Source organism: Thamnophis sirtalis, unplaced genomic scaffold (genome assembly GCF_051295495.1).
Source record: "Thamnophis sirtalis isolate CommonGarterSnake01/CBP01778 unplaced genomic scaffold, rThaSir2_p1.2 scaffold_11, whole genome shotgun sequence".
Classification (NCBI taxonomy): domain Eukaryota; kingdom Metazoa; phylum Chordata; class Lepidosauria; order Squamata; family Natricidae; genus Thamnophis; species Thamnophis sirtalis.
The window spans coordinates 30,084,083-30,100,592 of NW_028261391.1; the positions used below are offsets into that span (position 1 = coordinate 30,084,083).

Consider the following 16,510-nt stretch of genomic DNA (forward strand, 5'->3'; position numbering starts at 1 on the left):
TTTTGGGGTTCAAAAGAAAATAAGACCCTGTCTTATTTTCTGGGAAACATGGTAGCTACATCTTAGAGGTAGTGAATAGATTTTTAGTCATACTGACTCCGACTTTCTTTTTGAAAGATTCTATTCTAATTCATCTCCTCAAACCTGTCCACAAAAATGCTTGAAGTCTCTTTTATTAATGAGATTGGGATGCTCACAAGGGACTGTTAATTAATTAGCCCCTCACACAAATGCAGTAGGCTTCATCTTCCCATCAGTAATAGGAATTACTGTAGGAATTACATTCCATACCTTTACTCAATTTCCTTTGGAGAGGATTCCTACTGCAGGCACCAAATTTGAAAGCCCTGTAACAAAAAGAGGAATGAAATATTTTTTATATAAGTGATGCTGAATCTTGTCTCATATCAGATATTCAGCTTTCTGAATATGAAGGAAAGAGTGAGCGGTACAAGAAATAAACTTCAACTCTGACTTGGGCTTATGTATGAATCTGCAACTTTATGTGTATGTAAATAATTTTATGTAGATATGTTCATTCTGTCTGCATTATTTATATGTTGTTATAACTGGTAATGTCACTGAACAATACCAACTACAAATCATCTGTGAAGTTTACTGCATATACTAATGTCTCTAATTTTTAAATTACTCTAAATTCTGTATTGTTTTTACAGACACAGGAAAGAGCTGGTGAAAGCAGTAAAAATATTTATTTGAAAATAGTTTTAAGTAAAAAGAAATTCTCTATATTATTTTTATTTATTTATTCAATTTTTATCTGCCCTTTTTTTTACTTTAGAAGTAACTCAAGGCTGTGTACATAATTAATTCTCCTTCCTCTTCCTATTTTTCCCACAGCAACAATCCTGTAAGCTGAGTTGGACTGTGAAAGGCTGGCCCAAGATCATCTTACTGGCTTTCATGTCTAAGGTGGGACTAGAACTCACAGCTGGCCACAACTCTTGCCTCAAAAAAAAGAAAACCTTTGATGGATTCTTCTTTTTAACCTAATGGCTAATGTAGGTAATTATGGTGTTTTATGATAATGTACTTTTTGGCTATGATCCTGCAATAGAATAATTAAAAATCAATTATGAGAGTCTTACAGTGCTGTTCTGATAACAATGCAATATTTCCATCGTATCCTTTCACAGTAGATTCAGCATGAAATACAACAATATCCCCTATTATTTAATTATAAATGGTTAGTTATTTAGAAATGAAAATAATGGAATCTAGATACTTTCCTGAATAAACTGAAGATAGGAATTATTTAAATATTTATTGCAATATTTCCAGTCACAGTATAAAGGTAAAGGTAAAGTTTCCCCTCACACATATGTGCTAGTCATTCCGGACTCTAGGGGGCGGTGCTCATCTCTGTTTCAAAGCCAAAGAACCAGCGCTGTCCGAAGACATTCTCTGTGGTCACGTGGTCAGAATGACTAAATGCCAAAGGTGCACGGAACACTATTACCTTCCCACCAAAGGTGGTCCCTATTTTTCTACTTGCATTTTTTACATGCTTTTGAACTGCTAGGTTGGCAGAAGCTGGGACAAATAACGGGAGCTCACTCTGTAACATGGTGCTAGGGATTCAAACCACAAAAATGCCGACCTTTCTGATCAACAAGCTCAGCGTCTTAGTCACTGAGCCACCACGGCCCTTTGTCACATTATATTTCCTGTTAAATAATGCTTCCTTTCTAGTACTGGTACTATTAGTTTTTTTTCATTGTTCTTTGGAAAAAATAGGATAGCTGCTGTTTTTAAGCAAGCAGGAAAATCTTGAGAATAATAAATAATTAAACTATTTTTATAAACAATGAATGGCTTTGCGGATGCCTTAAGAGACAATGAAACTTGAAGGTCACTAATATATTTGCTTGATTTATAGCAACCTTTCTCAATCTTACAGTCAATTTGGACTGTAATATAGCTAAGGTCTTACTTTCTTAGTAAACTAGAACATAATAATTGTAATAATAACCACAATATTTTCAAATGTCAAAGTGAGTCACATCCCTTATCTTGAAAGCCATTACAACAACTTATAAAGAGGGGTACCAGGGCTCCTTATAGCTAAGCCATTTTAATGGCTTGGTACCCTCCAGGGGTGGATTCCTGCAAGTTCTAACCTCTTCTATAGAAGAGGTTCCACAAATCTACAGTGCCGTTTAGAACCGGTTCCAGCTCCCTCCCCCCCGCCCATCTGCACATCATCAAGATGAAGAGCGAGAGGAGGAATTCTGGGAATTGAAGTCTACAAGTCTTAAAGCTGTCAAGTTTGAACACCCCTGGGTTTTTTCCTAAAGGGTTAGGGGTGCAAGGGTCTTGTAACTTGACAGCTTTAAGACTTGCGTACTTCAAATGCTAGAGTTTCTGAGCCAACATTTTGGTTGCTAAGCAAGAGCGTTGTTAAGTGAGTTTCACCACATTTTACAAGTTGGCCACACCCACCCAGTCACATGACTGCCAAGCCACTCCCACTCAGTCACATGGCTGGCAAGTCACTCCCACCTGGTCACATGGCCGGCAAGCCACTCCCACCCAGTCACATGACTGGCAAGCCACTCCCACAAAGCAGCCCACATCTACAGAAGAGGTTCTAAAAAATTTTGAAACCCACCACTGGTGCCCTAACATAATCTCTCAGAGGCCTTACACATGCATATTTTTTTCTTGTCCCATCAGCATGTTATGAGGTATGAAGCTGAGGGTAAGGCAATGCTGAGGGCTGAGGGCAAGGATGTAGTTTTGGCACACATTATTTGGCCAGAGGAAGATAATGGTACTGTTCAACTAACTTCAGGGTTGACAGGTACCTTGCTTCCCATCTGCTCTTGTACGGCTTTGCTGGGGGGAAAAACATGAATTAAAAGAAAATGTAACAGGCCAGACATTATTGCTCCAATAATATAGACAACACAATAGAATGGATATACATGAATCTGCTTATCCCTATATTCCATTTATTTATTTTAGAATATATCAAAGAGATCTGCTTGTTGTATCAGTTCATTCAACATAACTACCAAATGTGTGTATTCTTGTAAGGTTAGTTGAAGTTAAGCATTTATAATGTGTCAGCTACTTAAAGAGCAACTTCTTTAAAAAGCAAAATTATTGTACTAAAGGGTTCCACACTTCTAAAAAAAAAGTAAGATTTATTACAGAAAAGAAACCAAGTTAGAGAAGCATTAGAAATATTCAGATTCCAAATTTGAATGACCACTAAATGGCAGCAAAATAATGTAGACATTTGCTGACATCTAGCCATTGTCTAGACTTTTACAGGTCACATCTTATAGCTGTAATTCAGGAGGGTCACAAAAAGAACAATGTTGTTCTTAATTTTCTACAAAATGTAAATGAATGAATCATGGTATTTTAGCACTAAATATATGGTGTGGAAACAATCTTAGAACAGAGAGACAATAGATATGAAAATTATTGTATTTTGGTAGCAATGTTCCAGTCAATTAGGTAAATATTTCTCTTCCGTATTAATGTATCTGCCCTATCCTATTAAGCCAACAACCATTTCATGTATATCTCTGTGGATACTTTTCTCCTATCTAGTTCTCTAGTTTCAAACTAATGTGAGCACAAACTTTCTGGAAAGCTATGAGGTCAGTTATTGAAATGTAGGTTTGTGAACCTTTCTGGGGTTCACTAATTTATGGAAGTTATCACATGGAACAGTATCCATATGCTTTAGATTCCATTACTTTAGGGGCCCTGCCCTGCTACCTAGCAGACACTTTGAACCACAGTTCCTATAATGTCCTTGTAAGGATCATACTGGTTGGAGCTTATGAAGCCTACAGTTTCCAGCACCTGCAGGGCATCTAATGATTTCCCCCCTCACTACAGTCCTTGTTTATAAGAAATCAGCCTGAAAGAGCTGACCCAAGAGATTCAGATTTTTTCTTGCATGTTTCCTGCATTTTTGAGTTTTGCAACTCATTGCTTCTGGAGAGTAGATTGCTTGTTTTGTTTGCTCCAAGCAAAGGCTCTCCATTTTGCATTACATTGTGGTCTGATCCAGTTTTAGGTGAATAAATAGAAGATCAGCTTTTTTTCACAATGCCCTTCTGACTTGTGGGATGGAGTAGAGGTGGCCCATTAGGAGCCAATAAGACCTTTAGGACTCAGGCACAATATATTCAAACCAAGGTGAAATGTCCAAACAATTTTATTGAATTTTTAAAGAAAATAATATTTTTAAATCCTATCTTTATTGCTTTTATAAATAACTCAGGACAGCAAACATATCTAATATTCCTTCCTGATCCTATTTTCTCCAAAACAACAATCTTGTGAGGTAGGGTGGACTGAGAATGACTGATCGAATCGGACTGATGTCATCCCCTGGCTTTCATACCTAGGGTGAGACTGGAATTCACAATCTCCTAATTTCTATCCTGGTGCCTTAAACACTAGACCAATCTGGTTCTATTATCTATATGCTGCTGAAACTCTTGTCATTACCAGTACTTTGCGAGATGGGTGGTAAATAAATTTAACCAACAGACAAAACAGTGGATTGCAGTGCAACAATTTTTGAACCAAGATACCTCAAATGGGTTAAGCAGTGATCCCCAATCTTTCTGGCATCAGGGACCAGTTTTGAAAGAAAAAATTATTTCCACAGACTAGGGAGGGATGGTTTCATGCACAACCTAGATTCCGTGTATGTGCAGAAGAAGCTTTGCTCACTCACATGCCACTTACACAGCTCATTATAACAGGCCAAGACTGACACTGGTCCACAGCCCAGGAGCCCTTGGGTTAATGTACAGAATATGTCCAAAACACAGGACCTATGATTTCCAAAGGAATGATATTTGGGAAAGCTGAGACTGTTTCCAGCTGCTGCTGTGGTCGGCCATTGCTGTAGTCATGTGATGCCTATTTTGAAGGTTCCATGACAGCTTCCCTGCCAGTCTTGCAATCTCTTGTTGCCACCCCCATTCACCCAGCAACAAGGAATTGATGCATGATATAGTGCTTAAAGAAGCAATAACTTTAAGAAGAAGAAAGAAACACTGGATATTCTTATTGCTTTACGTGCCCCTACTCTGGCACACAAATGTGCACATTATTTATATCTCATATTTGTTCAGAAACTCAAAGCATGTACATAATGCTCCATCCTCTTATATTTCTTCACAACAATAGCAATAGCACTTAGACTTATATACCACTTCACAATGCTTTTACAGCCCTGTCTAAGCGGTTTACAGAGTCACCATATTGCCTCCAACAATCTGGGTCCTCATTTTACCCATCTTGGAAGGATGGCAAGCTGAGTCAACCTTGAGCTGGTGAGAATTGAACTGCTGAACTGCAGTTGGCAGTCAGCAGAAGTAGCTTGCAGTACTGCATTCTAACCACTGCCTCACCGTGACTCAATCCTGTGAGAAAGTCACCACAAGAGCTGCTGTGGCTGCAGATCAGTGGTGGGATACGACCTCTACGCCCCAGTATGGGCGTACCAGTGCCTGCTGGGAGCACCAGGTACCATTCCGGTATGGTGCTTCGGAGGGCCCACCCGCGCACCCACCCGCCATCCTTACCTGTATTTAAGCCGATCGGGGCTTATGCGCACGCTGGAGCATCGCGGAGGTGGACACCCGGCCTCGTTGCACTGTACCGCTTGCAACGGGATCCAGAACCCACCACTGCTGCAGATGGAGTAGAAACTGAGTATCTGGTATCAATCAAATAGATGAACCATTACACCTTAGTCCTTGCCCATCCTGTTTCACTTTTTTAATTGCTTCTTGTTCTGAAACTGAGTGTAGATCAACTTCTTCTTTGGCAAATAGAGATCAAGTAAATCTGTCCTGCCCAAGCCCTCAGGAGGTCACATGATCCTATTTTAAATCTGTTTCTGATATTTTGCTACAACTCAGTTAAATAATTTGCTAACAATATGTTTATGGAAGATTTCTAATAGGCTGCCACTGCTTTCTCTGATCTCACTAAACATTTGATCTGGAAACTCATGCTGTCCTGCTTCTCTTAATTGGGACAAGTAGGATAAAAGGCTCAAAGGGGAGAGTGATTTACAATACTATAATGCAATCTGCAAAGCTTGCTAAGTAATTTCTTAGCATAGACATGTGAAGGGATTTATAACGGAAAGCTTGCTAAGTTGCACACAGTTTGCTTCCTTTGGATAAGTATGTCGTATATGTGGTTTACATCACTATCTCCTTGTACCACACCACTACAAATGGCATCAGGGTGGGAAATATACAGTATGTAACATTGTGTTCGGGAGCAGCAAGTTAATATGAGCTGAAGTAGTGCTACCTTTAGCATGTAAAACATTCCAGATTCTCAAAGTGGTTTGAGTCACCTTTTACAAAAATTCTCCAATAGAATGAGGACAAAAATGTTGACGTTCAAGTTTGCTATCCTGATTTGATAGGACTGAACCTGATTTCAATCATTTTCCATTTTTGAGAACGACATAAGGCAATGCCATTAAATTTGCTCATTATTATTTTTTCTTCCTCTTCTTTCTTGCAACATATACTTTATTAGGAAGAGCAAGAGTTAAAAATAGGTTTTTTTGCTTCAGATGAAGAAAACTTACTGTTAGAATATATTTTTTTCTGACTGTGTGCCTTTTCAGAATCTTTTAACACATTAATAAACCCTTAATTTGGTTTATTTATTTTTCACATTTCTGAACCCCCAATTTCCCTCAAAGAGGGACTCTGGACAATGTGCAATAAATGTCAAAATATTAAAATGTTAGAATTAAGATATTAGAATTAACAGTTTTAAAGGAAACAAGAATAATAACGCCCTGTTAAAAATTACTGAACAGAAGCAAAGTGAGGGCTTTCATGGCACCAACCAGCCCCACAGCTCCATGATCCTTTGTGCTCCCCCCATGAGGCTGGAGAACCATGGTTAAGTCCTTTTCGGAAAGCCAGGAAGGTGGGGATTTGCCTCACTTCTGGGGAGGGGGGAAATATTCCATAGGGCAGGGGCAATGGCACAGAAGGCTCTCTTCCTAGATCCAGTCAGTCAGAATTCTTCACCTCACAAGCTCTGCAACATACCTTCCTTGTCTAACTGGGCGGGATGGGCCTATGTAATGGGATGAACCCAATTCTGTAGGTAGCCTGGTCCTGTGCCATGTAGAGGTTTTAGGTCACAACCAACGCTTTGATTTTGACTCAGAAGCAAACTGGTACTCAATGCAGTTCCTGGAGCAGAGGTGTTTCACGTGCTCCCATATAGCTCGTAGTACATTGTGTACCAGCTGAAGCTTCCAGATACTCCATGTAGCGCTTGTTGCAATAGTCCAAACAGGGCATGAGTGATTGAAGAGAGACTCCCTATCCAGGAAAGGGTTTAACTAGTGCACAACATGGAGTTGAGCAAAGACTCCCCTAGTCACAGCTGCCATCTGCTCCTTAAACAGAAGTCATGAATCCAAGAAGACCTCCAGCTTACACAGCATATCTGGGGTAATGCAACTCCATTCAAAGATGATAAACTCCTAGAGGTCTCACCCAGTTACTTATCAGGGTTCATTTGAAGTCTATTGTTTCCCATCCAGCCCTCCATAGCCTCCAGGCACCACGAAAGAACCTCCACAGCATCTCTCACTTCACCTAGTGATATATAACTGTGCATCATCAGCATAATGGTGATAACTCATCCAGTGCAGCGGTGGGATTCACTTACCTTCCCTACCAGTTCGCAAATGTGAGGGCTTACCAGGCCCCATCAAACAAATTTTAGAGACCAATATCTACTTGGAAGATTTTACTTTTGGTTTTCTTTGCCAGTAGGGTGGTATTCTTTTGTATTCTACCAGTCTCTTTACGTGAGTTCTTTATCTTGACTTTTCATTACTTCATGTTTTCAGCACTTTTCAGATTCTCATCCTTTGCTCTGCCATTTTCCCCACCAGTTACAGCAGGCCAGTATTCTAATCATGCAAGAAATTCCCACAGTTAAAAGAACGTTGTGTGAAAGAGATCTATTGCTCATTAGCTCTACACTTACCTCTATAACTAAAACTAATGTTTTAAAAAAGCAGAATTAAGAGTGCAGTGCTGTTTGAGAGAAAATCCAGGATTGCTTAATGCTATTGCTTAAGCTGGTTTTGCTAGACCTCACCCACACATAATGTGTGTCAGTACAAGAGCTGGCAAGCAAAAATGCAGACAATGCAGTTGATTTCTCTATTTGTAAGGAATCAGTTAGATGATATATCTAGCACATCTTTCTAGCATGTTTTTACAAAACTCCACTGAGAAAACATAATTCAATCATCCATTTCAATCACTGCTGTTTTTAAACATTTATTCTACTATTGTTAACTGGGTGAACAAGTTATAACAAAGGACCAGAGTCATCACAGGAGTATTGCAAAAGCATTACTTTGATCAGTAATGTTAATCCTACCCAGAGGGCAGGAAAAACGTGCCTTCTGTGCCTTCTCCAATCATCTTCTGAAACTGATTGAAAATGAATGTGTCAATGTTAATTTTTTTAATTTGGTAAATATTGATAAATGTAACCCATAAAACAAAAGTTCTTTTCAGGGTCTTCCAAAATTATTAAAAGGGGGAATGGGTCCTGACTCTTGAGAGATAAAAAGTTTAAGAAACACTGCTTTAAGCTATTGCTTTCATTATAAGGTTTTTATTGCAGTGCTTGGGTAATCAGAATCAGTAAACATCCTGTACAGCTTACTGAGCAGACACTGAAATTCAATTCCCTAATTACAATGTTTTTTACACTGAGCAATCCTTCCTGTTCTCTAAAGGAGAAAGGAAAGAAAAAACAAAATAAAATCCTTGCCCTTATAATTTTTACATCCTATTGGCCATCGGATACCAAATTGGAAACAGAACTATATGCATCAAGTCACAATATCTTGCTGGGACTTCTAAAAAGAAAGAGTGGCATTGCAAATCTACATCTACTGTAGAGGAAGCAGGAAGCAGGAAAGGATTTTACCATAATACTTTAAGGTAAAACTTTAAGATGTGTAGACCAGAGGTGGGTTCCTACTAGCTTGGACAGGTTTAGCTGAACTGGTAGTGGTTTGGTGGCCTGGGTCTCTAGAACCGGCAGCAACCCAGGCCTGCCATGCCCCCGAACCGGTTCGCCTTCAGCAGCACCATCTTGATTTTCGGTTCTGCGCATGCGCAGAATAAATGTCATTGCACAAATTTACTTTTTTTTCATTTTTTAACATTTTGCACATGCGCAGACCTATTTATGTGCAAATGCTCACAGGCGCATAGCAAAAAATTTTGCGCATCAAACCGGCAGTAATGCCAGCAGCAACCCACCTCTGGTGTGGACTTTAACCCAGCATGGCTAGATGGGGAATTCAGGAAATTGAAATCTATATGTCTTAAAGTTGTCAAGGCTAAAAAACACTGTCTTAATCCCTGAGTTGTCTGAAGGGATTTTGACAATCCGTTCTTGCTTTTAGCATTCATTTCACAAATATAAGGTATGTTTGTTTTTTTAAAAAAAACCCACTCTCTGTAATAAAATGTTATTTGTCACAAAACCTGCCAGTTCAAGTGGCAAAATAGTGGATGCGTGAGCTTGTTTTTTCCAAGATGCAGCAACATAAAAGCATGTTCAGCTGGGATTTCATCACCTTAGATAGTCCCACTGAGGAACTATTTCATAGGTTCATTAAATTTGATGCAACAAGGAAATAAGGCTTTCAGCCTTGCCCTCTTCTATGCAAATTGCCTAATAATTTTACTTCTCCCAAATGAGGTTACAACATCATCTAATTACAGATTTCTTGTAGCAACAATTAAAATGTGGTGTGTACTGCCAGTTTTCCTAGCACAATGTAACACGTTTTTTTCATGGTGATAGTGCAGGGTCAAAAATATGCTGAGATAAAAAAAACATACAGTCTTGGTCTCAAACCAGAGGTCAGCAGCACTAGTGGGTTCCGGATCCCGTCACAACTGGTACGCTGTGACAGGGCTGGGCGTCCTCATCGGGCACACACTCTGTGCTTGCATGCACACGCCACAGCCTAGCAATACTCAGCTGCTTGGTGGAGGTTGCACAGGCACGCACGCTGTGCACACAGACTCAATTGGCCTGTTTGCATCAAAAAGCGGTAAGGAACACGGGTGGGCGGTCAGGCCAAATACGCCATCGTTCCGGTAGCTGCTGTTTCCAGCTACCACTGGTACACCTGTACCAGGCCGTACCTCCCAGAACCCACCACTGGTCAGGAGAATAATATCTGCCAACTCTTATATTGATATATTTCAAGAAGAGTTCTCACATTGTTTCTTGATCATATACTAGACCTGTAAGAGGTTGAGGAAAATGGAAAATCTACCATATTTACTTTTGTTTTTTATCCAAAAGACTGAAATATACACCTTATTACATAACACAAATGCATTATACAACATGATAGACATACTATGTTCAAGGCACATCACTGGAATGAATCAGGAAGCGCTAACCTGAGATCTAGTGGCACTTTGGGAAAGATAAGAGTTGGGTGTCTTAATACACCTTTAGTTTAACCAAAACTTAGATGTGTGGGGAAAGCTCTCCCATTTCTATTTCTGGAGTAAAAATCATGAACTATTCTGTTTAGATGTTGGAACGGAGATGTCACTTGGGTTTTTGCCCAATCCTCACTGTCTTGAGCCAACCCTAAAATTATCCTGCAGGAAAAGCAGATAATGACAATGATAATGACTAAATACAGCTCAGTGATAGGCCAAGCGTTACGCATTTTGAATGTTCCAATATAATAATATTCAATTGAAAGAATTATAGGACATAACAAGAAGTCTAGAAAACTTAAGAGCTGAGAAAATCAGGTCATTTAGATTGTCATTGATTAATATAAATACTAAAGAGGACTCAGTAGATGAATAAAATGCTGTCTGCCAGTATTTTGGTCTGATGTAGTCAGACCAGACTAGGAAAGTTCAGTTAGAGCACCAAATATTCAGTTAATATTAGAGTCCTCATGTAGATTTGGTTGACCCAATGATTTTTTAGAACTACTAAAAATGTAATGGGACAATGTTTATTTAGATCCTCCCATAACATACATTTTAAAAATAAGTAGCAGCACATGTAGAGTTTTAATTAACTAAAGAATTTAATATACATTCATTTTTTACCTATTCAAACCATAATGTTTTAGGAAGCTCAGTGATGTAAGGCATTCAGAGCTCATGATAATTTTACTCTAATTCCTCCTTCCTCTTTGTTGTACTTTCCTGTACTATACCAATAGGTACCTCTTTTTATCAAAACACCCTTTTCTTTAACTTATTGCACTATAAGATTTTGTTAGACACTGCAGTGTCCTTGGTGCTGTCTGAGCTTGGTCATTTTCTTGCAGATATTTTATTACCAAACTAGTTAATATCAACAGTTCAATTCTAGATACTGTACATGGTTGATGGTTACGTGAGCTGATGATGGGAAGAGTGGCTCAAATTCAAAAAGAAAAGAAAAGAAAAGAAAATATATTTCCCGAAAAATCAAATTCTTATTAAAAATATTCTGACTTGAATGTGTATGGGCACAATAGGAAAAAAGAGTAAAGGACATAGATTTTATATATATTTTACTGTTGTATAGTGCTTTAACATATCAGTATATCAAAAATTAGATTGACCTGAGTCACTGTTTGCTGTATTTGGGTTTCACCCTGCAACCTTCCTGGTGTTTTAGATTCCCTCACAGTCTTTAGGTCACCATTTAGGAATTGTGATAGCATTATTTGCCCTGTTAAGTTAAAAAAAAAAGTTTTGCTTTTGCCTGAAGAAGGCTATTATGAAAGATGGAAGACAAGAAATAGTAAAACTAAGACTGAAGATGTTGGAGCCACGTCTAAAAATGTTGTGTACTTATGCAGAATTAATGTATATTTATGCAAATTAATGTGTACCTTTTGGATCTTGAGATGTAGCCCTAATGCATTCTTAACTGAAAAATTAACTGAATTCAGCCACATAAATTAATTGATGAACACGATATTATAAACTGGAATAAGTATTTATTTTACTTAATTGTTGTATTGAATCAGAAACATTTCAGTAAGTTTGTGTTGCCAAAACAGAGTGGCAATAATAAGTTTGGAGACAAGTTGGAAAGTACTCTGAAACGTCACTATGGATATACCGGTATTTTATTGTTTCAAGTTCATGAGAGTATAGCTCTGCAGATTCTCCAGCCATCAATTCCCCCAAGATATCTAACTCTTTTCATCTTATTTTATTTTTTTGTTTTGTTTTGCAGAGAGGCCATTAAAAAAAAAACTAAGAGATTGGGGAGGGTGAATTGAGTGAACTTTTCCTTTTATAAATAATTTCCAGTGCAAACATGGAAATGGACTCTCAGGCAAGCTATTTGTGTGATAGCTTACACTCAATGAAGAATTCCAACATTTTTAATGCACATTCTTTGGTCTGAACAAGCTAGTTTCACGATGTCAGAAATGGATTTTGGATATGAGACATTCACAAAGCATTTTATAAGAACCAGATGATTATATTTATGGTATACAACTATAACTATATTCTTTTGCAAAGTTTTAATGCACTTGTAAACATTGTTAACAAATTGAATTAAATTCACTGCTCACTGAATAAACATTTCTATTCCATTTGTATTTGACTACTTAAACACCAGTTACAAACTGGTGTGATCAAGTTGTTTAATTTAAACTATGGTTTTCATCAATGTGAAAAGATCCTATCAAGAAATGTGATAGGAAATTGAAATCAGTATTAAAAATATCCTTGATAAATTAATGCTAAATCTACAATGCAGATAAACTAGTTCTTCCAGATGAGTGTTTTATTATGTAATTGCCATCTTATTCACATCATTTTATATGAGATCCAGATATTTTCCTCTTTTATTTGTAAACTTCCCACTTTTCCCCACCAGTTCTAAAGTTTATTTTCAACTTAAGGAAAAGAAATTGAAGAATTGCATGCTGCTTTTTTAAATAGTTCTGCGCCTGAAAACACTTTAAATAAATGTTCTGAGTTCTCTACATCACTGAAATCAATTTCAATTTTGTTCTTTGTAAGAATAGGGTCCATTTTGTAAAGAGGTTGTGTTACTATGGAATTGTAATAAAAGAGTGATAGTCCAAAATAGAGTGCTCTGTTCTAATAGCTACGATTGTTTGTCCACAAACCATCACAAGTTCTTAAATTATTTCACTATTATAAAAGAATCTCGAAGTTTTGTCATAAAATTTCCAGCACGGAAAAGGACAGATTAATCAGCTTTCCTTCATGATGTCAGTGACAGCTCGTTAAACTTCTCTGAGCCTTTGAAATCTTGAAAGATTCAATTATGAATGCCCACTTTTTATGTTATTAATTTAAGATTTATAGGAGTAAACAAATTCCAGATTTGGAGTCAACTTCAATTACTCTGTTGGGATTATTCAGGTCTTCAAAGAGTCCCGTTTCAATAACTTCTTCTTGCCAGGGTATTGGGATAGCACCAGTAGAAAATTTCTTAAAGAATTCAATGTCTTTGTCATCAAACTCAATTCCTTTAGCTTCAGAAAAATCAGCAATGTCTGCAACATCTTTGGCATAGACGACTGATGGATCTGGCACAAAGGGAGGATCAATAAGACCTGCCTCCAGCCTGTGAAAATTTATTGACTTGAAGTATTCATGTTTCCTGGGATCATCATTATCATTCCTGTAACAAAACAAGAAAAAAGTAGTTCAAATAGGAGGAAACTAGTCCTATAAAGCAGATTTATATTCAAGCATGTACTAATCATACAAGTGGGTTTACAACTGGGATTGGAAAGAAATAATCAAAGATTTGTTAATTAATTAAGTTTGAGGCCTTCTGTTACTTTCCAAATTAGAAGCTTTAATAGCTCTTTGGGCAACAATACTTGATAAATACATTTTTACACACACACACACACACACTGATAGATCTCCTTTAGCCAAGAATGTCTAGTGTTCATTAGTTAGCTTTTTTGTCTGTGGATAACTTGAGTAGCATTAAAGAAAAAAATATAATAGCCTTCTCTCAACTGGTGATTTGTGGACTATAATTTTTTAACAGTTTATTTATACATTTTCACATTACATACATAAGTGCTTAGTAAACAGTGTATTGTCTGGATCAATTTATTTGTATACAATAATACTTTTTCTAGTCCTAATTTCTACCTCTACTGCCCAACCATTTATAAAACAAGTCCCATGTATCTTCTTTTTCTTTTCTTTTTAATGTCAGTATGTTCATTTCTGCGAAATCTAAAAAAAAATATCATCCTCTTTAGGTGTTTCCTCATTTTTCCAGTACTGTGCAAATACAATTCTTGCTGCTGTCAAGACATGTAATATTAAGTATAAGTATCATATTTTTATCTTTATCATACTTTTCAGGTGTTATGCCTAGCAAAAATATTTCTTGTTTATAATCTTGTGGACTATAATTTTTATCTTCCTCAGCCACTGTGGTATTAGTGGGTATAATCTCAAAGGAATTAAATTATATTTTAAAAAGTAAGTAATGTATAGGTAAGAAAGTTAAATCTGGCGTGATTGTTGACCGAGTGAAGAAACTGTGAGCTGCACTTGTTATCAATCTGTTTCTTGGTCCAATTCAAGGTGCTGTAATAAAGTCCTACAGGGGATCGGGGTGGGGGTGCAATTATTTGCCCCCCTGTGGTTTTTGCATAGCCGATAACCAAAAGGGTTTGAATGTGTCACGTCATTTTGTATGTCATTTTGTCATCCTATTTTATCTTTGCTTCTATTGGATAGCTCCCATTCTGATAGGGTTGTCCAAGACTTTGGACTGGGATGATAGAGCCTCTTTTAAGTTTTATTACTGGTAAAATTCAGTCATCTTGTTCTTTATCAGCTTTAAACTTATTTGTTTTTCTGGTTTTGTTTTGAATTGTTATATTTTATCTTTCTTTTTTTGTTATATTGTGAGAGATTGAGATTCATTTGGGGTTGGACAACACATGTTAAATAAATTCAATTAATTTAAAAGAAGCTCATTTGTTTACCTTGGATGGTGCAAATGTATCCTGAACGCTATTCAAAAATGTGCATATACATAAATTCCAAAATAAATAAAATGATGTAGAATTGACTCCAAACATTGCATTTTACTACTTGTGGAGAAAAAAAGTATTTTAAAACAGGCAGTAAACCTGTTTGCCACTGAATAGTATTAAAAGACATGATTTTCTGTGAACGTAATCATGTAAAATAAAAGAATATGTGTAAATATCTATGCATTCCTTCTTTTTGTAATGCTGATGTGATTAAAAACACAATCTCCAAAATTAGATTCAGTGCCCAGCTATAAAATCTTGAATTCCTATTTCATAACCCACAGGTACTCTAGTTCAGACAGCCAAGACTATTGACATTTTTTTATGAGTTATGTGCCAGCAGGCTGTGTTAGGGAATAATTCTTAAAGGAAACTCAAGGGCCATCACTTTCTCTAGAAACTGACATTTGAGCACCACCACTAGGCCTTTGTATGCATGTACAAGAGTCACCTAGCAACATGATAAAGGAGAATATAGCTAAACTATGTTTATTTGTTAACAATTGTTAGAGTTCTGATAGACCTCTACCAGAAACATATTTAAATAGTTTGAGAAGTCGAATCCCTGATTCACTCATGCCTACTAAGTTACAATTTATTTAGTTTGTTAAATAAGCTATATTTGGCTTGATCACCTACTGAACTAGCCCATAAATAAGCTTTAATGTTTAATTCATTTGCTAGATTAATTATCAGATTTATTTTATATTTTTATTTAATAAAAATGCAGATTGGTAAATATTTTGAAAAGAAATCCTTAAGCACTTTTTACCATTTTACTAGCACTATAACTATCTTTTTCATATTACTTCTAATTATTATGATCAACTATGAAAAAAACCATTGAAATTATATTTTCTAGAACACCAGCTTCTAGAAAATTATAATTTCTTTAAAAAAAATCTCAGGTACTTTCACATCAGGCCAAGATAACTCTGGGTGAACTTAACCCAGTTATTTAACTTCATCATGAATACACTGTATGTTTTCTCAAAAAACCCGAGTGGTTAGAAAATGAATGTACTAAAGTCTGTTCAGCTGTTCTCTGGCACAAATAAAATATATATTTTACTACAGTTCTGCAAAAGATAAAATAAAAAACAAACATTATTTACAAGGGAAGGGAAAGTGCAAAGGAACAAAGAAAAATGAAAAGAAATAAAGAATAACTTCCAACTTTCTTCAATACAGATGCAAAAAATTTCATTAGCAATCATTTCTGGAGATGTTTGGGAGGTGAATGTTGTGGGTCAGCAAGCACTGGATCTTTCTAATATGTTAATTAAATATATTAGATTTATGTGAATGGCTGTTGATTTTCAGATAAACTAAGTCATAGTATGTATAATTAGATTTTTTTAGCCCACTTAGCAATATTAATAGTTC

At 36.7% G+C, this 16,510-nt stretch overlaps 1 protein-coding gene across 2 annotated transcripts in view; it reads right to left on the bottom strand.

The window, feature by feature from the left end:
• Window positions 1–11,641: 11,641 nt before the first annotated feature.
• Window positions 11,642–16,510, bottom strand: part of GRK7 (G protein-coupled receptor kinase 7) — a 34,309-nt gene continuing 29,440 nt past the window's right edge. Inside the window, exons 4-5 of one of the 2 annotated variants that reach the window (XM_087725437.1) lie at window positions 13,452–13,734; window positions 11,642–11,797 (exon numbers count right to left, since the gene is read on the bottom strand). In XM_087725437.1, coding sequence (XP_087581563.1) covers window positions 11,648–11,797; window positions 13,452–13,734 — 433 coding nt within the window. In that variant the 3' untranslated portion in view covers window positions 11,642–11,647. Of the gene's footprint in view, window positions 11,798–12,041; window positions 13,735–16,510 lie in introns of those variants that run through there. The other variant, XM_014057422.2, reaches the window with a different exon arrangement.